At 46.3% G+C, this 24391-nt stretch overlaps 1 protein-coding gene across 1 annotated transcript; it reads left to right on the forward strand.

Annotated features, from left to right (window-relative positions):
- The first annotated feature begins 2060 nt into the window (after positions 1–2060).
- Positions 2061–9827, forward strand: GATAD1 (GATA zinc finger domain containing 1). The gene is made up of 7 exons (XM_083189429.1): positions 2061–2266; positions 3330–3369; positions 3536–3763; positions 4094–4219; positions 6765–6824; positions 7671–7854; positions 8558–9827. Exons 3-7 carry the CDS (start codon positions 3536–3538, stop codon positions 8746–8748), a joined length of 789 nt encoding a protein of 262 aa, XP_083045555.1. The 5' UTR covers positions 2061–2266; positions 3330–3369; the 3' UTR covers positions 8749–9827.
- The last annotated feature ends 14564 nt before the right edge of the window (positions 9828–24391 follow it).

Raw genomic sequence — 24391 nt, forward strand, 5'->3', positions numbered from 1 at the left:
CCGGACTGCGCTGCGCTATTCCATGACGGTAACATTTGTATTCCTGTTTATGTAATGTGGCTGATTATATTCTGTATCTGTTTCAGGTTCCCCTGTTAGTTTAAAGTGTACTTAGTATTGTTAATTTATCTTTATCACGTGTTATACTGTGTTCTCTCTCTCTGTAACCCCCTGTTGTCCGCTAGGGACTAAAATACACTATTTGGAGAATCTATCTCCTCACTTTGAGTTATATCCTGGTCTCGTCTATTATTCGCATCTAGCGATAAGGTGTATTACGGACATTGTCCTTAAAAGGTATTCGCAGTTTAGGTACTAAGTACTGCGAAGGGATACTCAATTACTGGTGTCAATTAAGCGTGTATAATACACGGAAAAGGTCCGCTACGCTTTGTTCGCACGTAGCTAGGTTTAAAGGGTAAGCAGGTTACGGAAAGAGTACGTAAACTGCGCACTTCACTTATTGTCCTTCTAGTTACTTTTATATCGGTATTGATAAGCGCCTAACCTCCCCTCCCACCAGAATCTAACCCCCCCACTTCCTAAGACCAACCTCCCCTCCCACCAGAATCTAACCTCCCCCTACTGCCTAAGCCCAACGTGCCCTCCTACGTACTCTCTCTCTAGTGCCTAACCTCCCCTCCCACCAGAATCTAACCTTCCCCCCTACTGCCTAGCCCAACGTCCCCTCCTACATACTATCTCTCTAGTGCCTAACCTCCCCTCCCACCAGAATCTAACTCTTTTGCTAATGCTTGACCCTAATCTAACCCTCCCCCTAGTGTCTAACCTCCCCTTTCATAACCTAACCTTTCCCGTAGTGCCTAACCCAAACTTCCCATCCACAATCTCACCCACCTTTAGTGCCTAATCCTAACCTTCCCTACTACCATCTAATCATCCCCTAGTGCCTCACCTACTCTCCAAGAACCTAACCCTTCTGCTACTGCCTAACCTCCAATTTGCAGCCTATCCCTAACCTTCCCTCCCACAATGTAACCCTCTTCCTAGTGACTTCCCCTAACCTCCACTACCAAAATCTATAGCCGTGTACACACGGCAGCGATAGGGGCTGATATCGCTGGGAATATGGTTGCTGGCGACCATATTGCCAGTGATGGGACTGTGCCCCAGCGATAAATTGCCGGGTGCGCGCTCCCGTTTTCTAATTGCTCCTTCGACCAGCTGATTACCTCTGCCGGTTATACATATGTATTCCGTGCAAAGTAATATACATTAAATCAGGCAGGTCCAGGCTCAACAGCCCTAGCGCTACTAGCAGATCCAATGGTGAGCCACTTTAAAATAAGAACATTAACCATACCTCCCAACTTTTGAAGTCCCGAAAAGGGGGCGTGGCCTTGAGGAAAGGGGCGTGGCCTCACGGGGTGACGCGAACTCCGGCCACGCCCCGTTGTCGCCGCTCGTCGGCGCTGAATAGATGCTGTGCGCAGCGTCTATTCTCGGCAAGCTGGGGGGGCTCCCAACTGTCCCCCCCACCGCGGGACAATGGCGGCCCTGGGAACGTCCCCGAATATCGGGACGTTCCCGCGGAAATCGTGACAGTTGGGAGGTATGCATTAACACCGTTCAACGTAGACCGTTTTTTATGTAATATAAAAATAAAAACTTACAATTAATTTAAACCATGTGACTACTTGATTTGCAAAAAAATTGGACTGCAAAGAGTTAATATGCACAAATCCAGCTATATACATTTACAAACCACAGTCTGCAGCTATAAACATCAATATACATGGTCATATAACAGTTACATACAGTAATAAAGTGACAGTAATACACAGTTATATACAGTAATTACAGTACAATATAGTTACAGAAAGTAATATGCAGTTACTCACAGTAATTGATGCTAATCTAATATATCTATCTAATCTTATCTTATCTATATCCATCCCCGGGTGTGGTACCATATCCCATCCCCGTCTATGCGCATTATTTAGAACGCAACAGATGCTGCCCCCCGACGGTCAGGTACGACTACTACAGGCATGATCACATGACCCGCCCCCTACACACAACGTCACCAGCATCCCGGCCAATCAGCAGCGGCGGAGCTGCGTGTCCCGGATGTGAATGGTGGCAGTTCCGCCGGCGCTGCTGCCCTGTTTGTTTGTGTTACCGGACAGTTACCAGGGGCACGTTGGTCTGTCACCCGCTTCCCTGCCAGCAGTGGCGGAATCCAGCGGAGCTTATCACCGGGGCCTGGAGGAGTCACTGCCGGGGTCTCTCGGAGATCACTGAGGTCTGTGTCCTTCCCGACCAGCCTGTGCATGCTGATATTTGTAGTTCCGCCACAGCTCAAGTCACACTGTTCCCGCCTGTCTAGCAATACATACCCCGTATCATGCATATACATATCTCTCTCTCTTTCTATGGCTCCGCAGGCCAGTCATGTCCATGCATTGGGGCACAGTCATGTTGGAATAGAAGGTTATGGGTCACAAGGTCCACACATGAAAAAAGTCGACATGGAAAAGGTTGACATGGACACCGTACAAGTGTATAGCCTCCCCTCGCATGGCCTGCCATGCTTCTCTACACTCAGCACACTATTGTTATCTATGTCCACAATAGTATGAAAAAAAACACATTTTTGGGGAAATAAAAGCTAAATTCTCATGTTGACCTTTCCCATGTCGACCTATTGCTTGTCAACCTTTTGTCCATGTCAACTATTTTTATGTGTCGAGCTATTGACTGTCGACCTTATTACTGCTGACCGTACCCCGGAATAGAGAAGGGCCTTCCCCAAACTGTTAGCATTGTTCAGAATGACTTGGTATGAAGCAATCAGATTGCTCTTCACTGGAAAACAACCCCATTCCATTATCCCTCCTCCTCTAAACTTTACAGTTGGCATAATGCAGTCAGGCCGGTAACGTTCTCCAAGCACCTGCCGAACCCAGACTCGCCCATCTGACTGACACACAGAAATGTGATTGGTCATTCCACATAACACGATTCCACTGATCCACACTCTAGTGTCTGTGCATTACACCACTCCATATGATGCTTGGCATTGGACTTGGTGATGTGAGGCTTGCATGCAGGTGCTTGTGAAACAAGTGTTCTCGCGGCAGCAACGTCATTATCTGCACGAAAATGAGGCAGGTGAAGCAAAATCCCAGATATCACAATACATTGATATGTGTTTAATCAATGTTTATCGGTAATACCTCCTCGTTTGTTCTGAGTGTGCTGCCAGTGTATAGTGAGGCACAAGGAAATTGGATGCCTCTGTCTTTTGTTCTCCCAGAGGCGAGTATATGTCACTTTGTATTTCCTGATATTTGTTTATCTTGCAGGTGATTGGTGGATGAGGAAACGTTGGAATATTCGCACAAGGTGAGTGACACAATTCTCTCACACTGACCTGTTCCTGTATGTTCTGTGTTCTAGCAGGATACACAGACGTTTGTCACCCATGTCTTTCCCATGGTCCTGTTCTTGTACACGTACTGTGTTACTTAGGTCCATTAGATACTTACTGTGATTGTGATGTACAATGCAGATGCCTCTTGGACTGAAGCCCACCTGCAGCATGTGTAAGACCACCTCCTCTTCCATGTGGAAGAAAGGAAGTCAGGGAGAGATCCTCTGCAACAACTGCACTGGGAAGGGCAGCACTGCGGGTACTGGTAACTACGCTGCTGGTACTGGATCAAGCAGCACTTATAGTGGGATAAGCTTCGCCAGTACCTCGGCCTCACAGCAGAGTAATGGGGGCAGTGGAAAGCAGGTCAGTAATTGTTGTTCTCATCATCATTATTATTACAAAGTACATATCTGTGGTGTGGGGAACATTATTTGTTTTAAATGAAGTCTTTATTTTTTATGGGCTATTGCTAAATGGATAAGAGGGGCTCGGAAGAACAGTGTATGTGTGGAGGGGGGGGGGGGGGGGGGGTAAGGATGTGTGTGGGATGGAGGTTTAGAGTTGCAGGCTTAAGGGGAGGAGTTATCTTTACCCAGTATTCCCAGCGTCACTGGGGGTGTGATCGCCTGCTTTGTGTACAATCACTGTGACTGGTGACACTGACTCTACCATGTAACCTTGTTTCACCGATAGTCCAAGCAGGAAATCCACAGAAGATCTGCCCGTTTGAGGAACACAAAGTATAAGTCTGCTCCGGCTATTGAAAAGAAGGTTTCTACCAAAGGGAAAGGACGGCGGCATATATTTAAACTGAAAAACGTAAGCTAATTACTCCTGGGACTTTATTTGGTACTTGTGAGTTATCCGGGCTGCCGATTTTTTGATTGTATGCCTTAAGTTAAGGCATACAATCAGATGCGATGCGATGCGATATCGCATCGCATCGCATGCGACCATCGGATGCGATGACCCGATTTTTCCATAGGAATCAATGTTAAAATTGACTGAGTCCATTTTAACATGGAATTCAATGGGAAAAAGGGGTCCTTTTCATACCCCTACTATCCAAGTGGGCATGGAGTTGGATATAAACCTGTGGCGAGCATAGCGAGCCACCGAGCCCAAAGCGTGGCGAGCGAACGGTATTCTGTGTCCCCTCGCGGGGCTCTCTACGCTCGCCACGCTTCGGGCTCGGTGGCTCGCTACGCTCGCCACAGGTTTATATCCAACTCCATGCCCACTTGGATAGTAGGGGTATGAAAAGGACCCCTTTTTCCCATTGAATTCCATGTTAAAATGGACTCAGTCCAATTTAACATTGATTCCTATGGAAAAATCGGGTCATCGCATCGCATCGCATCCGATGGTCGCATGCGATGCGATGCGATGTGCCTGATCCGACCCGATTTAGAAATCGGCAGCCCGGATAACTCACAAGTACCCTTTATTTTGCTGTTTTTATATTTTATATATTGATTTTGATTTATTTTGTCAGATATTAGTATAAGGGTTTTTATTACTTCAATTATTGCCCATGTAATGCTGATATTAAAATGGTTTGATCAGGGCATTAAAGCATAATAATAATATGACTACTATGTCCTGCACAATAAATGACATAGTGCAGGGCCGGCACAAAGGTCTTCCTGATTTCTGGGCATACATTGGCATGAGGATCATCCTGATTTCCCTTCATCCCAGCAGCAAAGATATATTATGAGTACACCATATAACAGAACGAGGGGTGCTGGGAAAAAAAAGGTTAGCAGTGATGGCTAACCTTGACACTCCAGCTGTTGTTGAACTACACATGCCAGCATGCCTTGCATCAGTTTTAGCATGGCCAAATAGTAAAACTGCATTCTGGGATGTGTAGTTCAACATCAGCTGGAGTGTCAAGGTTAGCCATCACTGCTCTAGAGTCCCGTGCTTGTTTGGGAACCACTGATATAGTGTGTAACCAGCCTCACATATACTGTACATAATTACAGGATACGGTCATTAGGTCTACAGTAACTGGGTCGACATGGGTCAAGGTCCACATGGATCTAGGTCGACATGGCATTAGGTCGACACTAGTGTTAAGTCGACAGTCAAAAGGTCGACATTGGTTTTTCACTGATTTTTTTGAGCCGACAGGCGGTATTTCATGCCCTACCATCAACTAGGGCATGGTGGGAGAATAAAATAGTGTGCCGAGCGATGCGGTGCACTTCAAACTGTGCTCATGTCGACTGTGTTGACATTCGGGTGAAAACCCCCATATCGACCTTTTGACTCGACATAACGCTAGTGTCGACCAAGACCCATGTCGACCTTGCTGCATGTCGACCTAGTGATATCTACCCATTGCTTCTCGACGTAGTTATGGTCGACTAAACGATCCCAACCCATAATTACAACCCACAGATTAGTATTGTATTGAATACAGAAGGCTATAGGGTCTCCGGTCAAAATTTACATTCTAGGGGGACTATAGGTGGTCAAGTATAAAGTGAGGAGAGCAGAATTGGGCTGGAGGAGAGGTGGCAAACGCACCTTCAATCTGTCATCCTTTTTTTTTTTAAATAAAGTGAGTATAGATGGTTCATTCTACATACGAGGCTCTAGACCAGGCATGTCCAACGTTGGCCCTCCAGATGTTGTGAAACTACACATCCCAGCATGCTTTGCCACAGTTTTGCTATTAGAGAATGCTAAAACTATTGCAAAGCATGCTGGGATGCGTAGTTTTAAAACATCTGGAGGGCCAACGTTGGACACATACTTGATCTGTATACATTCATGTGTTACCTAGTAAGGGGAATGGGGAGATGGGGCGGAGTTGTTAGTTTTTACATTCCAGCTAATCATTGATTGATGGGTGTTCAGTGCGAGTCTTGTAGAAATCATGCAACCTTTTAAAATCAAAATTGCATCATCAATGAATCAGCCCCAATGTTACCATAATCTGACTATAGACCCCAAACTATGCTTTATCGCAGTATAAGGATTCCTAAGCTGGGTACACATTGAGCGAATCAGATTAGATCCACATATCGCTCACATCGGTCTGTATCAGGCAGTGTGTGGATGCCTGATGTGTGGGTGCCTGCAGCAGCTGGCCACATTGTGAGGTTTGATCCTCTGCTGATATCGCTACCAACAACATGTATGCCAATGAAGCACCTTCATGAATATCTCTCAGTATGTGCCCAGGTTACGATAGATCGGCACGGTGGGTCGATATATCGTCTGGATACACAATGCCTCAGTATGTACCCAGCTTTTGCAAATGGCAACAGTATTTGGAACAAAGACTGCAGAACACACGGTCTGATGTTTATATGAAATCTATTGACTATTGTTTTTTTATATTTAATAGCCCATTAAGGCTCCAGAAGCCGTGTCCACTATAGTGACGTCAGAATCCATCTTCCACAAGGTAATGTTATAGCGGGGTCACCATCCCAAATGTTCCATGTGACCTCCTCTCGGCGCTTATTCTGTGCATCGAAGGGGTATACGTGCTCTGGAAATAAGCTAGGTGTATAGTAAACTGCTGGCTGTGTATACACCCTGAGCGATTTTCAGCCGGCCCAGAGATTATCACAGTAGGAGACGTGGAAAGTGGTTCACTCAGGCAGTAAAACAGGCTACTTTGAGCTCAAATTCACAATGTGTGTGTGTGTGGGGCCTTAAGTCAAGGAAGCTGCATTTGAGGATCTGTAAAAAGACCTTAAGAAATTATAAAAGAAAAGCTCCACACGGTGGCAGTAGTGAGTGCTTGCAACCAGTCCTATATCACAGCTTTTAATATACCAACACCGGCATCCCAACCGCGTTCAAAATACCAGTGCCAGAACTGCAAAGAGATCGAGATGCTGACGCGGGAATAAACTATAGCAGGCATCCCGGTTGGTGATTATGTGGCCAGGGAAGGGGGTATTAGGTTTAAGCACTAGTAAGGTGACATAGGGTTGGGCTGTGGGGAGGGGGAGTTAGGTTTAGTACCTTAGAGGGCTTTAAGCGGTGGGATACAGGGTTTATGTTTAGGCGCTAGTGGGCATGGTTAGGGTCAGGGGTGTAGAGTGAAAGGGTTGATCCCTTACAGTGCCCCTGTATTGATTCTTGGTATTGGGATGCCAGGGTTTAGTCTTTTGACCTGGGGCATCCTCACCACCTGGATATAGTATGTATACCCTGTAGCCATTTGGGGATGTACAGTATGCGCTGTGCAGCCATTAGGCTTTAGCAGTACATTCTGTAACTTATCTTCTCCTTGCTGCAGGGACTGTATTATCAGGTCGGTGATGTGGTTTCGGTCATTGATGAAGACGATGGTAAAACCTATTATGCGCAGATCAGGGGCTTTGTCCAGGATCAGTACAGCGAGAAGAGTGCGGCTCTGACCTGGCTCATTCCTACGCTCTCCAGCCCTCAGGACCACTTTGACCCAGCGTCTTACATCATAGGTTTGTATGACAATCGCCTAAGTGTGCGCGCTGTAGAAACGCGCTGTCCGTATTTCTATGGTGCAATGGATCACGATCCTGAGCTTTTCTGCTTCTCCAGCAGCCGGGTGTTGTGGAGCAAATTATTCATGTATGGTTATCCCCTGTTCTGCAACTATGCGTGGCCATGTCCTTCCGCAGGATGAAGAGTCAGTTATTGTGATGCAGACTGGGGTGCTGGGCTAGATTTGGACAGCACCGCCTGGGGGGCTGCAGATTTAATCAGGCCTGTTCTGCTTGTCCTGGGGACCACGTTTAGCCAAGTATTATAGTGTTATGCCAAACATCCTACAACAACTGCCATAAACAATGTAATGTCCCTGCATCAGTGAACCAGCAACCTCACATCAGTTGCAGCCGATCCTCCCTGAGCCGCCCGGGAAGGTCCCAGGCGGCAGGATCGCATGCTATATATAACATGCAATTGCATTCCCTTCTGCCTAGAGGCTGTCCAAGTTTGAGGTCAGACGTTCAGCAGGTCCGATCTCCGACTCTGATACGCACAGGACCTCCCATCGGATCTAATTTCTTGTCCAGATCCGTCGGAATCGGGTGAAAAGGGGCTAAATCATACTAGGTTATGGCCAGCATAAGACCTGCGATGTTGTTTGGCCTCTAGTGCGTGTGACCACTTGTCTGATTGTATTTGTTTTTCCTTCTCAAGGACCAGACGAAGATCTTCCTCGGAAAATGGACTGTTTGGACTTTGTATGTCATGCCCCCTCTGAGTACTTCAAGTCCCGCTCATCGCCCTTCCCCACCCTCCCTTCCCGGCCCGAGAGGGGATATATTTGGACTCATGTTGGCCCAACTCCTGCAATCAATATCAAAGATACAGTTGGAAACCACTTATAATGTAGCATCAGACAAATGTTTGGACACTACGTGACTTGTAACCATGTGCAGAAAATGTACAGTAGACAAAGAGGATCTAAGAACTGTTCTATGGAATGTGTAAGCCACAAGCTAACATGGACAGGACTCCTCCCTGCCAGGGACCAGCAACAGTGTCAGGTTGCTGATTATATACTGCTATGTTCCAACACTTCCTTAGCATTACAGCTGTAGTTACATGACAGTCCTAGAGTGCTGTGCTTTTCCAGAGCCAACAGCGATGTGTGACCATGTAAGGTCACACTGCCTCTTCACAGAAGACACCTCGCTGGACAAACGCCGCAGTCATCTCTGTGTGTCACGCTCTGGCTGGAATAGAATGTACTACAGTACTTTGTTTTGTATATTTTCTCCCACATTATATACTTTTTCATAATACTCGGTGTAAATAAATGATGCAGCGATGTCCTCGTGGACCATGTAGCAAGGATCACAGTGGTACAGATCGGTCTTTGTTTCTGGCATTTATTTCTAGTACTTGTTCTGGCCGATACGGTAACTCTCCTCCCATAAGCCTCTGCTCACTGCTGTCGGTATTGGGCCTTTATTGGCTGCCTTTTCTGTCCATCGGGCAATAAGTACAACACAATCTGATGTCAGGCTTTATAACGTCTGAAAGTCTTAGAAGGCCATGAGCAAGAAGGTGCAGGGATGAGCGACAGGTGGGACTTGACTGGATGGCTTAGAGGGGGCAAGTCCAAGTGGGATCTTGAACAGACTCCATTGGGGTATCATTGAATTGCTGAGAAGTCCTGTCTGCATCATATTGGGTGGGGGAGAAGTGCTGATTCTTTGTACCCACCCCCTTCCTTGGGTGTCCCTGACTGTGCCTAGTTGGATTTCAGTCATTATGTTACCAAACGCAAACATTACAGCACAATAGGAATATGTGGACTGTATTATCTGACAGTAGAATTCTCCTTTGTAAAGACTGTGCTATGTACAGTATCTGTAAATGAAAGCCCATCTAAACGACTTTTTGGGGGGTTACTGTTAAATAATTGTAATTTTAATAAAATATTTTAAAGTTTTTATTGCAATGGTTTCTTCCTATTTACTGACGTATTTCAGTTGGCATTGAATTGGAAGCAGTGGGACATATAATAATATTAATTGGCGCTGATGCTGGGGAACTTGTGGCCATTTTTCTTTTATGTTTGTTTATAAAGTAGTTTTTCTCCTTCATACTTCATGGCAGCCATTACATTGGGATCATCCCTCTCTCTCTCTCAATTAGACAGGTAGGTTTTTTCCCCTAGGATCCGACTCCTCCTCTTCCTTATCCTATATAACTGAGCACCTCCCCTCTGACCATAGTCTTTTTTCCTGTCTCCTCTGTCTGTAAACAGGTAGTTAGGTTAGCTAGTGTAGGGTGTGACCTGGCAGCGGGGGGGATGGCGGTGCCTTACCCTGAATATTGATCCGGGCCGGCGGCATGGATCTTTTTACTGCTTTATATTATGGGGATTGGCGGTGCCTGAAACCCAAAAAAGACATGGCAAAACGGGTGGAACTTTTGCCCGAGTATTTGTGCGTAGGACTCACCAGAGATGTATGCCCAAGAAGCGGTGGCTGGGCGCGAGTGGTGTTGTCCAGAGCAGTGGGAGAGGCAGCGGCAGCATGTCCGGCGTGGTCACTGTTCCCGGCGTCTGTTTATAGCTGCTCTGTGCAGTAAACGTCGGAGGGAAGTGATGCGCATTTCCGGCGCACCTGCACGCGGTCTGCGTTCCACAGCAGGCCGCGTGCGTTCCAAATACCGGAAGTGCCGGTATTTATAGCGCCTGGCCGGTGTAACAGGCGCTGCTGCTTATTCAGTTTTGAAGTGAATACTAGCGCTGCACATCATGGAGGATGCCTCTCCTAAACCGAATGTACCGCTGCCCAGGTAAGTCCTCTCTGAGGACTGGTTACTTACTTTGCTGAGGTTAGAAAAGGTAGTTAGGCTATCTCTTTCTCGTTTTAGTGTGCCTGTGGTTGCAAAAAAGAAGTCAGCTAAGAAGAGATTGGATAAAATATGCCCTGAATGTGACAAATCATTTACTGGTGAAAATGTGTTGTGCACAAAGTTGTCTACAGAAGAAAGAAGCTACTTCTGTGTCTAACCAAATCTCTGAGCTTAGAGAGTGGATGGAGAAGAACTTTGTGTCAAAAAAGGAGTTTACTAGCAGCAAGAGATCTAGATCACAAACCAGTTTGGACATAGATGATGATTGTGGATCAATTGTTGCTGGTTCTGATGATAATGCCTCGGGTGATTCCACTGCTGAGTCAGGGGAAGTCATTGAAGACGAACGTTTATTTGATTTAGGTTTAGTGGAAGTGGTATTAAAAAAACCTCTATAAAACTCTAAATTATAAGCAACCAGAGTTGGATACTTTATTCGAGGACAGATCAAGGAAGGGCAGGTGCTTCCCTGTCCATAAAGTTGTTAAAGACATATTAATAAAGGAATGGATTGAGGATGAGGACTTTTTGAAATGGAGTAACATCCCTAAGATAGATGCAGCTGTTTCTGAAGTCACCACTTGTACAACCATACCATTGGAGGACTGTGCGTCCTTAAAAGACCCCATGGAGAAAAGGATGGAGAGTGCGCTAAAGCGATTACACATATCAACATCGGTGTCGATGAAGTCAGGTGTAGCCATAGCATCCCTTTCTAGAGCATTAAGAGTTTGGTGTGCCGCATTACAGGATGACCTGCAAGACAGAGCCTCTCGTGACCAGATGAGCAAAAGTCTGGCGCAAATTCAAATGGCAGTGGACTACGTCTGTGAGGCATCGTTAGATGTATTGGATTTCTCTGCCAAGTCTCTGACTTCGGGGGTAGTGGTCAGAAGGGCCCTTTGGTTGAAATCTTGGGCTGCGGATTCTCACTCCAAGAATAAGCTTGCAACACTTCCATATGAAGGTGCCTTTCTATTCGGAAGTAAACTCGACCAGATGATTCAGAGAATATCGGGGGCAAATCCGTGAGATTGCCTCAGGATAAGAGAGGCAGATTTCATTCCTATTCCAGTAGGCAATCATATAGACAAGCCAGATCATACAGGCCGGGTAGGCCGTTTCGCGACAGGTACGCTTCAGGTACAACGCGTGCATTTTTTCGCCAATACATTAAAAAGAGAGGCGAAAGTTCTGGCACAAGTCAGAAGCAGTGACGCCAGATGTCCCATGAAGCAGGTCCCAGTAGCAGGAATGCTCCTGGAGTTTGCTCATATCTGGGAGCAAAGCATCACAGACAAATGGGTGCTAGAGATAGTAACCGAAGGTTACCGTTTGGAGTTTCTTTCAAAGCCAAGGTTGGCGAAATTTTTAAGTTCCAGAGTTCCTCTACTAGAGACAGAAAAAGAGGTCTTAGTTAAGTTTGCAAGCTCTGATCGACACAAATGCAAGGTGTCAGGCGGATTCAGAACTATCCTCGACTTGAGTTTGAACGATCGTCTAAGAAAAAAGAAGTTTCACATGGAGACAACCAAATCTATTTTGATGGGGATCAGAAAAAACGATTATCTAGTAGCAATCGATTTAAAAGATGCGTATTTTCACATTCCCATTTTTCCAGGCGACAGAAAGTATCTGAGGTTTGCCATAAAAGAGAAGCATTTTCAGTTCACTTGCCTGCCGTTCGGCCTGACTTCTTCCCCTCGAGTCTTCACGAAGGTTCTGGTGATTTTAATAGAAAGATTAAGAAGGCAAAAGATCATGATATGGGCGTGTCTAGACGACATCCTGATAGCAGCTCAGTCCGAAGAAGAAAGTGTTGTAGTAAGGGACTACACCATCAAGTTTCTTCAAAACCACGGGTGGATGGTCAATTGGGAGAAGAGCCGGCTCATTCCTTCACAAAATATTCAATTCCTAGGCATTCTAGTGGACACAGTTTCATTCCAAATATCCCTTTCAGAAAGAAGGTGCGAAAAAATCCAGCAGTTAATTACGCTCATTTGCAACGACCCCCGTGTATCCCTAAGAACCGCGATGAGTTTGCTGGGGATGATGGCCTCAGCGGTAGAGGTAACTCCTTGGGCAAGATGGAGGATAAGGCTATTTCAATGGTTCCTTCTAAGGTTCTCCAGAAGTCGTACGTCATTGGATAAAAATTCCAAGCACAGTAAGAGAATCCCTAGTGTGGTGGGGTTACGAACTGCTGAGAGAAAGAAAGTGGTCACTAGAAAGTCCAACATTCGTAGTAATAACTACAGACGCCAGCGCCTCCGGTTGGGGGGCACATGGGTTGGGAAGATCGTGCCAAGGAAGGTGGTCGATGCAAGAGAAGGAGTGGTCATCAAACCACAGAGAATTGAGAGCGGTGTGGCAGGCGATGAAATTCTTCGCAGAAGATATCAAAGAATCTCATGTCCGAGTGTTCTCAGACAACATCACAACAGTCTCTTATATCAACTGTCAAGGGGGTACAAGAAGTCGGGTGTTAGACGAAGTAGAGAACATAATGTCTTGGGCCGAAGCAAATCTACAGACTATCTCAGCGTTGCACATTCCAGGAGAGGAAAATCAAATTGCAGACTTCTTGAGTCGCAGTTCATTGATTCCAGGCGAATGGGAACTAAAACAATCAGTCTTTCAGCTGATAGTAGAGCACTTCGGTGTGCCAGAAATAGACCTCATGGCGTCGTCCGTCAACAAGAAAGTTCCTCGATTTTTCTCCAGGTACCCAACGCAGGGATCATGCGGAATCGATGCCCTGTCGCAGAGGTGGAACTATGCCCTAGCTTACATGTTCCCACCTTTCTCCCTCATCCACAGGGTACTGTGCAAAATCAGGACAGAGAGGTGTCAGGTGATAATAGTCCTACCATTCTGGCCCAGGAGGGTTTGGTTCCCGATGCTGGAGAGTATGTCGGTGGCGGAGCATGTCAGCACCATTTGAGCCATTAGATAGAGCAAATCTCAAATTTATGACATGGAAAGTAGCCTTCCTAGTTTCGACCACCTCAGCCAGAAGGGTTGGTGAACTTCAAGCTCTGTGTATACAGGATCAGTATCTGAAGATATTTCCGGACAAAGTGGTCTTGAAGACCAAACATTCTTTTTTACCAAAAGTAGTATCTTCTTTTCATTTAAATCAAGAAATCATATTACCTTGTTTCTATCCGAATCCGTCAAGTAAGAGAGAAGAAAATTTACACACGTTGGACGTGGTTAGAGCCATAAAAAATTATTTGGACAGGTCTGCAGCTTTCAGACAGTCAGAAAATTTGTTTGTGATTCCGCAAGGTGCGAAGAAAGGATTCGTTCCGGCAAAACAAACAATTTCAAGATGGCTTAAAGATGTTATTTCCTTTTCCTACAGAAAAGTAGGACGTCCAGTCCCTGAGGGTATTAAAGCACACTCAACAAGGGCAATGTCAGTCTCATGGGCAAGAGAGGTGAATGTGTCAGCCAGAGAGATATGTCAAGCAGCCACTTGGTCCTCTCTACACATGTTTTCTAAGCATTACGCCCTGGATGTGGCGGAAGTGCAGTTTGGAGGTGAAGTCCTGAGGCAAGCGTTGGCTTGAGCTATTGTATAACCCTCCCTACTGCTTTGGTACATCCCAATGTAATGGCTGCCATGAAGTATGAAGGAGAAAGCAAGGATTATACTTACGATAATACCTTTTCTTCGGAATACTTCATGGCAGCCTATATTTTTTAGCCCTCCCTGTTTCTGTTTTTTCCCTAGGATCGGGGCGGAGACATTTAAAAGACTATGGTCAGAGGGGAGGTGCTCAGTTATATAGGATAAGGAAGAGGAGGAGTCCGATCCTAGGGGGAAAAAAACTACCTGTCTAATTGAGAGAGAGAAAGGGATGAACCCAATGTAATGGCTGCCATGAAGTATTCCGAAGAAAAGGTATTATCGTAAGTATAATCCTTGCTTTATTAATCAACCAACAGCACATGACCCAGCAGTACATATGTGCAATAATCATGGACACAGCCGAGTATGTAGTATACACAATAAACTAGACACGGCCAGGATGTATAGGTGAGCTCTTGTTTTCAGGTGTGCAAATAATGGTGAACAGCCAAATACAGTACAGTTGACCTCTAGCATATATACTGTACCTCTCAATATGACCCTCTCCAGGAGGGACTCAATGCTCTGTTCCATAAACTTCCTTCTTAATTTAGGATTGACATCACCTGTGTTGAAACACCTTTCTGATCGTTTAATCTGTTCAAAATAGGTGATCGCCATCATAAATGAAGAGGGAAGTCCAGAAACAGAATTCTCTCCCTCCTGGAATGGGTCATGTTGGGAGGTATGAGCATATAATAGCACATTCTAGTGTTCTGATGGACCATATAAATAACCTGTTACAATAGGGATTGTACACACACTGCTGACCAATCCGATATAACGTTCACATAAAACAACGGGATGCTGCAATCAACGCCGGAATCCTGACAACAATTAGGATGCCAGTGCTGGAATTCCGACTGATGCAATGAGGGGAGTGTTAACATGATGCTGGGTTAGGCTGCAAGGGGAGGGTGTGGGGGTAGGCGGCAGGGAGCAAAGGTTAGGGTTAGGCTGTTGGATGGGAAGGTTAGGGGTTCTCAAACTCGGTTCTCAGGATCCCACACCGTTCACATTTTCCAGGGCACACGGCATGTGCACTCATTACTCATTGACACATTGTAAAAAGATCCACAGGTGGAGCTGATTATTTCACTTGTGATTCTGTTAGGAGACCTGCAATGCCGTGTGGGGTCCTGAGGACCGAGTTTGGAAAACTGTGGCCTATACCATGATACAGCCGACTGCTAAAGCCATCCTCAGAGCGCATATTATATCAGTTTTATAATTATATTATACTTTATTTCTAAGGCGCCACAAGGGATCCGCAGCGCCCAATTGCACAGTCCATAAATGAATAAGCAAAACAGTGACTTACAGTTGAATACAATAAAAAAAACAAGGGTACTTGTTTCCTAGCACGGCCACAATCCCCGATTTTCCCATTGAAATGCATTGAAAAAAGTCAAAATCGCGTCGGTCGCGTCGTATGCGGCTAAAAAAGGCTTAAATGGTCCAGACGCGATGCCCCCGATTTCCCCATAGGGAACAATGTTAAATGCCTCAATTTACCCGCGATGCCCCCGATTTCCCATAGGAATCAATGTTAAATGGCTCAATTTACCGAAATCATCATAGGGAACAATGGTAAATGGGCCAGAAAACCCAAAAAACACCCCTGAACAGTGAAATGTCCCCCCAAAAGTAGTTTACGCCACCCTACGATCAACGCGAACCCGAAGCGTGGCGAGCGGCGGCGGTACGCGTCCTCCGACCTTTTCATACCCCCACTATCCACGTCGGCGTGGAGTTGAGAATAGAATAGTGTGGCGAGCGCAGCGAGCCACCGAGCCCGAAGCGTGGCGAGCGGACGCGGATACCTTCACAGGTAAACGCGTCCCTTCGCGGGCTTCACAGGTATCCGCGTCCCCTCGCGGGGCTCGCTGCGCTCACCACGCTTCAGGCTCGGTGGCTCGCTGCGCTCGCCACACTATTCTATTCTCAACTCCACGCCGACGTGGATAGTGGGGGTATGAAAAGGTCGGAGGACGCGTACCGCCGACCCTCGCGAGCTCGCTGCGCTCGCCACGCTTCGGGTTCGCGTTGATGCCCACGATTTTTCCTCACGATGCCCACGATCATGATCGTTGTGGCCATGCTAGGAAACAAGTACAGGGCACATAAGCATGGCTGCATCAGCAGAGGACACTGACATAAGTATCAGCGTGGCAGAAAACCGCAGGATCTGGTGCCATCAAAGATGGTTTAAGTAATAGAAGGCACATGAGGGAAGAGGGCCCTGCTCGTTAGGACTTACATTGTCAACACAGTAAAGCAGGAAAAATGATCGAAGGCAAGTTTTATACATACTGCTGCACAGATGAAGGAGAATCCTCTGCAGACACAGGGATAGCCTGTAACAAAACCAAAACTATTTTGAGGCGATCGTGACTCAGAAGATAAATACTCCAGTTCTTCCCATTACAACCTGTGTCACCACGTTGATAAATCTGGGCAGTTTCTATGTCTGAAAGTAGACAAGAGGATTGGGCGACAACGTGGCAACTGCAGTTTAATGTAAAAAAAAAAAGCAAAACCATTCACTTGGGTCTCAAAAATCCAAAGGCTAAATATAGTATTAATGGTACTCAATTGGAAACTACTGAGGAGGAAAGAGATCTAGGTGTCACTATTTCAGGGGACTTAGGCAGGTAAGTACTGTAACAAAGCAATGAGGAAGGCCAGTCAGATGCTTGGTGCACAGGGAGAGGAATCAGTAGCAGATAGACGTATTAATGCCACTGTATAGGTCATTGGTACGACCTCATCTAGAACACTGTGACAGATGTATTAAACCTGGAAATGTGATCAAGTAGAAGGTGATAATGCATCAGCCAATCAGCTGTCTTTGACAAATAACAGGAGTTGATTGGCTGGTGCGCTATCACCTTCCATTTTATCACAACTTTATGACTTCACAAGGCTTAATACATCTGCCCCACTGTGTCCAGTTCTGGAGGCCATATCTCCAGAAGGATATAATTACACTAGAGATGGTACAAAGAAGGGCAACTAAAATGGGGGTATGGTCGGTTGGTCGACATACTGCAAGGTTGACAGGGGTCTAGGTCGACAGTCAAAAGTTCGACATGGGGTTTTTCACAGGTTTTTTGAGCCAACATGTGCCGACAGGTCGTATTTCATGCCTTACCATCCGCTAGGGTGTGGTGGGAGAATAAAATAGCGTGCCGACCACAGCATGGCGAGGGCAGTGGTGCACTTAATCCAGTGTCCATGTCGACTATGTTGACATTCAGGTAAAAAAACTGTGAAAAACTCCATATTGACCTTTTAACTGTCGACCTAATGCTTGTGTCAACCTAATGTGTTGACCGTGTCCCATGTCGACCTAGACCCCTGTCGACCTTGCAGTATGTCGACCCATCTTTAGGTCAACCCAATAAACCATACCCCTAAAATGGTACCTGGCCTACATCACAAAACTTACCCAGAAAGATAAGGTATAACGCCAGAGATGTGCCCACAAACTTAAAACAGACACATTACATGAGCAATTACTAGCTTCGTTAGTAACCAGTGCCATAACTGACAACACCAGAAGGTGGCGGTAAATTCTGAAATTTATGCATAAACTAAAAGTGTTGTATTTCAAAATGTTGCTCTAATAAGCTGCCCTAGTACGCTCCTATTCCTAAAGACAAAAAGGTCACACCAATGACTACAACATTACATGCACAAAAAACGGAGACTAGTAAATTATATAATGCATTCCTTTTGGTATTGACAATGTTGTGGTCCCATTGAATCTTTCTGTAATCAGTTGCTCATTGATGACGTATGTGATCTCCGTGGTATTTATAAAATAAAAATGTAACAAACAATGTTTAGTATAGTCACAAAAAATTAAGGTCCATTGGTGAAATACAACTGGAAAATGGGGTGTTGAAATAAGCATACCCCACTCACAGTAATGAATGCGGGTGTGCACATATAAAGGTTTCTTTCCATGTATATGCAAAATAAATGCAAACATGTGGAATCTTCACTCAACAATTCGTAAGATGAATCGGACATACTCACATAACAGCTAACTGTGCCAGGTGTACAAAGGTTTCTTTACGTATATTAGGAAGCTACACAATATTGTCACAGGAATTGCTTACCATACTCACAGTTAGTATGATTATTTAAATTCTGTAAAGGTATCTTTGGATGTTACGGACAGTCTTCTTTCTCCCAGTGAATGGAAATTCTCTGTGTATCAGTGTTTCCACTGATACACGGAGAATTTCCATTCACTGGGAGAAAGAAGACTGTCCGTGGAATGTACAAAGAAAAAGTGAAACAAACAATGTGTTGTAACGTTGTGGTTTTTATTTTTTATTAAGGATTGAGCATATTTGTAACATAGGGCCTTATTCTAGTTCACTCTTAGAGGCAAATTCCTTCTTAGCTGGACAAAACCATGTGCACTGCAGGTGGGGCAGATGTAACATGTGCAGAGAGAATTAGATTTGGGTGGGGTTTTTCTTCAAAGTGAGATCTATATTGCAGTGTAGAAATAAAGCAGTCAGTATTTTTCCTGCACAGAAACAAAATACCGTATTTTTCGCTCTATAAGACGCACCTGACCATAAGACGCACCTATTTTTAGAGGAGGAAAACAGGAAAAAAAATATTCTGAACCAAATAGTGTAATGCCCGCTCCCCCCCCCCCTTGTACTTGTCAGCAGCTCACAGAGTTCTGGGCAGCGTGGATCGTGCAGTGCAGGGGCGTAAATAGCATTCTGGGGGCCCCATAGCAATATTATTAAAGGGCCCCCCTCTCACCATTATCACTAGAATGCCCCTTATGGACAGGGGAAAGAGAGGAGATGGAGGGCTTCATGGAAAATGAGGTAATTGTGGTACCCCAACCCAGGGGTACCCCGTTTTGATCAGGGCCCCCATTAACCCAGTTGAACTGCGTGAAAATGTTAAATCTTTAAAACTGCTGGATAAATCTGGAGCTTTCTGTGGTGTCAATAGAATAGCTGGTTTTACCTGGACGCATGCAGGTTTTACCTGGACTCAAATTCATCTATACACAGCTTGGGCGCCTGCAGGAGAGATCCGGTGCGAGTGAGCGGCGCTGCAGAGTGACGCGCCCGCCGCAAGGACCCAGCGGCAACAAGATACAGGAGCCGGGAAGAATGGAAGGGTTCGCGGCTGGCGCTGGGTGAGCCTAGCAGTGATCTCGGAGGGCAAGTGCTACACTACAGCTGTGACCCCGCCAGACCCCCGCCGCGGTAATTGTTTCCCAGCTCCTGCACTATGCCACTGATGCAGTGTGCTGTGGGGTCCGTTCGGCTGGGTCCCTATGCTACTATTTCCCATCTGCCGCAGGGACCCCGCCGATTATATCCCATTCACCGAACGGACCCCACAGCACACTGCATGATCCCTGCTGCCTGAGTCCTGACAAGTACCGGTTAGAGGGGAGGAGCGGGCTCTGCTGCAGCTCCTGAGATGTTGGTGCAGCAGCACCAGCATCCAGGCGGTTTTTGCAGGTTTTTTTTTAAGTATTCGCTCCATAAGACGCACACACTTTTCCCCCCACTTTTTTGAGGAGAAAAAGTGCGTCTTATGGTGCGAAAAATACGGTAACTCACCAAATCTAATTCTATCTGCACATTTTACATCTGCCCCCCCTGCAGTGCACATGGTTTTGTCCAGCTAAGATGGAATTTGCCTCTAAGAGTAAACTAGAATATGGCCCATAGTATCCAATTACAGTGAAACTTTTGGAAATTACATATTAGTAACAGATTTTTTCTTTTTTAAAAGCATTCGTATAGGGATACATTTAACAGTGAGAAAGCTTAAAATTCCAAAACACTCAAAGAGTGGCTATATTTGTTGGTCTTGTACCATTGGGTGGAACGGAAGAATTTGTGGAGTTGTGTCTTCAGATCATTGGACAACGAATCGATAAAACCCTCCCATATTTGTTTTTGTTTCTTTGAAGGATTTTTTTTGTGGGGAATGAACTACACAAAATTCTGTGCGTACCTCAGTTATACAAATAAAGTTATGAAGCTGTGTATAAAGGTTTCTTTCAAACTTCACAGTGTATAAATAGACCCCTCACCTCTGTGGTCCACAAAATATTGTGCTAAAACTCTCTTCTGTGATCTTATAGTGTGTACAGACGGTAAGATATGGCTTCCGATGTTGCCGATAGTGAACATCGGAATGCAGATCGCATACTTTTTTAGGGCTTGCTAACCCAATGCGCGCTCCAGTGTGAGCACAAATTGGCAGTAAAATAGAGAAGGCAGGCAAGACTATATAGTGCAGATCTGCACTATATAGTCTAAATCAGGGGTGTCCAAACTTTTTGTGACGAGGGCCAGTTTTAGTGAGGTGAAAATTTGTGGGGGCCGACCATTCAGCCTGACATTCTTTGAATCATTAATCACATCAGAATGGTCCCCCACTTTCCCCCATTCACTCTGTCCCTCAGCCTGCCCCTTCACTATATATTCCCCAGCCTGCCCCCATTCACTGTATGTCCCCCACTCTGCCCCTTTTACAGTATATTCCCATGCCTGACCATCCTTCTCTGTATGTCCCCCTTTCACTGTATGTTCCCCACTCTGTATCTATTCACTCTGTCCCTCAGTCTGCCCACCTACTCTGAATGTCCATCACTGCTCTGTTTTCACTGTATGTCCCACAATCTGCCCCCATTCACTGTATTTTCCCTAGCCTGCCCCTCCTTCACTGTATGACTCCCATTCACTATGTCCCCATTCACTCTATGTCCCCCAGCCTGCCCCCCTTCTCTAAATGGCCATCACTGCCTCCATTCACTGTATCTCCCCCACTCTGCCCCCATTCACTGTATGTCCTCATGCCTGCCCCCTCCCTTCTCTGTATGTTTTCCAGCCCCTTGTGTGAGCCAGAGGACGGAGAGGCAAAGCAGGCACTGCAAGGAATGGAGATGCTTGGGCTCCCGCTGCCGTCCTCCTCTGCTCTGTCACTGTGATTGCGGAGGAGGGTGATATACGATTGCAGCAGCAGGGGTTGGACACATACTCACCCAAAAGATGCCAAACACATCTCACTTTGGTGGCCGGCACCTTCTCACTGTGGCAGGCAGCAAGGTAAAGGCGCGCTTGCCGGGGCCCCACATTTAGTGTCCTGTGCATTCGTTGTGAGCTGGAGGCTGCGGGCTGCTTCAAATGACAGCAAGGGCAGCAGATGGCCCCCGGGCCAGAATTTGGACATGCCTGGTCTAAATTGTCCCTCTGCATGCATGCCGTGCGATGCGAGTCCCGATGCGATCTGATCGCATCGGGACTCGCATCTCACAGCATATCCTGGCGTGTGTACACACCTTTAGAGACATATACATCAAGGTATCTTTAATATTATTTCAACTCAAGGATATGTGGAGTACCCCACTCAAGGAATATACGGATGAATCAATGCACATAAAGGTATCTTTAATATTATTTCAACCCAAGGATATATGGAGTACCCCACTCAAGGAATATACGGATGAATCAATGCACATAAAGGTATCTAATATTATTTCAACCCAAGGATATATGGAGTACTCCACTCAAGGAATATACGGATGAATCAATGCACATAAAGGTATCTTTAATATTATTTCAAACCAAGGATATATGGTGTACCCCACTCATGGAAAATGTGTCAATGCGTTTCGGCTCACACAAGAGCCTTTTTCAAGACACGACTTGGAAAAGGCTCTTGTATGAGCCGAAACGCGTTACTAAGTATTCATTTTACAATCACCCTTGTTTGTGGAAGGAACAGTGCATCTGAGGAAACTGTTTTTTTTTTTTTTTTGCTGGTGTCTTTTGCTTTGATTGTTTATTATATTAAACCAGTAGGTAGCACCTCCAACTATCTGTGTGATAATATACATCACACAGAAGTGGTTATTGTATATCCCTCCACTATTGATAATACGGAAATGTCATCCTAGTGCGGGACACCTCATTTACTCCGTGGCACACTTTGAGTGGCCCTGGTTCAGAGGTGGACGCACTGCAGATGTTTGCAGATCTGAGCAGGAACAATGGTGTGATCCATGTTTCTCCCATGATGCATCATTGTATGCAGGCGGCGTATATGAGATGCCGCTGGTGGGCGCCTGAATACGAATTCTTGCATCTGCAGTATTAGTACAGTTTTGCTAGTCAGCAGTCACGCTGGGATTTTCATTCATAGAATCAGGCCTAGTGTGATGACAGGCAGGGGTGCCGAGAGGGGGGGGGGGGGGGGCGCAGGTACAGTTTACCTGGGCCCAGACCTGTCAGGGGGCCCAGGTCTGGACACACAGGTTTTTTTTTATTTGGTGGCCAGTGCGCTGGGTCTGAGTGCACCGTAGTCAACTTTTCAGTGGCGGCATTGGGAATACGGATGTGGGCGGACATGGGCCGGCATGGGGGCAGCAGCATCACAGAGGTCCTTCCGCTCTGCAACTCCATGATGCTAATTTTAGTTCTACCAGCTATACACCTATTTATGCTGTATTTTATCAACACACCCTGTACGTTACCTTGTAATTTGTTTTTTGTTTGCTATGTGCAGCGCTGCGGACACTTTGTGGCACCTTATAAATAAACTAACTACTAACTACTACATGGCAAAGAGTATGTTAACCCCTGGCAGAGCATGTAACTCCTGGCAGAGCATGTAACCCATGGCAGAGCAGGTTAATCCCATGGCAAAGAGCATGTTAACCCCTGGTAGAGAATGTTAACCCCTGGCAGAGCATGTAACTCCAGGCAGAGCATGTAAACCCATGGCAACGAGCATGTTAACCCCTGGTAGAGCATGTTAACCCCTGGCATCAAGCATGAAGCCCATAGCAATGGTTCTCCGTCTCCTCCTGCAGTGCTAATGAAAAATGACCATCACAAAATGGCCGCCCCCTAATAGCAGACCGCTTTTAAGGATGCTAGAGGAGGCCGCTGCCTCCTCTAGCATCCCTGAAAAACTGTCTGCTGTATGGGGGTAGCCATTTTGTGAGGGTCGGTTTTCATTAGCACTGCAGGAGGAGACAGAGCCAGGAGGAGACAGAGAGCCGGGACCGCACACACAAGTAATAGGCGAGTCCCAGCCACAGACGCAGCATAACCATAGCCCTGCAGACCGGCGCCCACACTTACTCAGCGCCTCCCCGCCACAGCTTGGTCTGCGGGGCTATAGTTACGCCACTGTCTGAGGGGGCACAGTATAGCAAAAATATCCTTGCCTGCACTGTCTATTTGGCAGGGCAATAGCGATGCTGCTGGGCCGCACATCACTATGGCCCACTGTGTACACATGGGGCGATTCAGGCAAACCTTCCAAGCGATTTTGACAATGTAGTCAAAATCGCTTGGAAGAATCACGCCGTGTGTACACCCCTTTAGGGTTGGGGGCATTGTAGTGAGGAGCAAAATAAGAGCAAGGGAGGTGTGAGAGAATAGCAGGGAGAGAGGGGAGCAAGAGAGTGAGAGGATGTAAGGGGCAGAATGTAATGTCTCCCAAGTTCAGGGACTGTGCGGCCGGCCATATTCTTTTTATAGAGGCAATCACAAGTCATGGTTTTTACCTTGTAAGTAATTGGCCGTATCCTGCTCAGCTGCTGAATTCGAGCGTCATTACATTCTGGCCAGGGAGAGAGAGAAGGTGTCAGGAAGAGAAAAGGGGTAGTGCCAGGTTAAGGGGGGGGGGGGGGGTAGAGAGAGGGAAAGGTGGGGAGGAGAGACATAAGGAAAAAGAGACTAGGGGCATAGAGAAGGAGGGGGGGGGAGTGAGAAAGAGGGGGCAAGAGGAAAAAGAGTGCATGGGACTGAGAAAAAGAGAGGGGGGAGGGTAAAGACACAGGGGAGCGTGAGAGAAGGGGAGACGGAAAGAGAGAGAGAAGGGGAGACGGAAAGAGAGAGAAGGGGAGATGGAAAGAGAGAGAGAGAGAAGGGGACACGGAGAGAAGGGGAGACGGAGAGACAGAGAGAAGGGGAGAGGGAGGGAGACAGAGAGAGGGAAAGAGA

This window comes from Crinia signifera, chromosome 5 (assembly GCF_055691185.1).
Source record: "Crinia signifera chromosome 5, ASM5569118v1, whole genome shotgun sequence".
Lineage (NCBI taxonomy): Eukaryota > Metazoa > Chordata > Amphibia > Anura > Myobatrachidae > Crinia > Crinia signifera.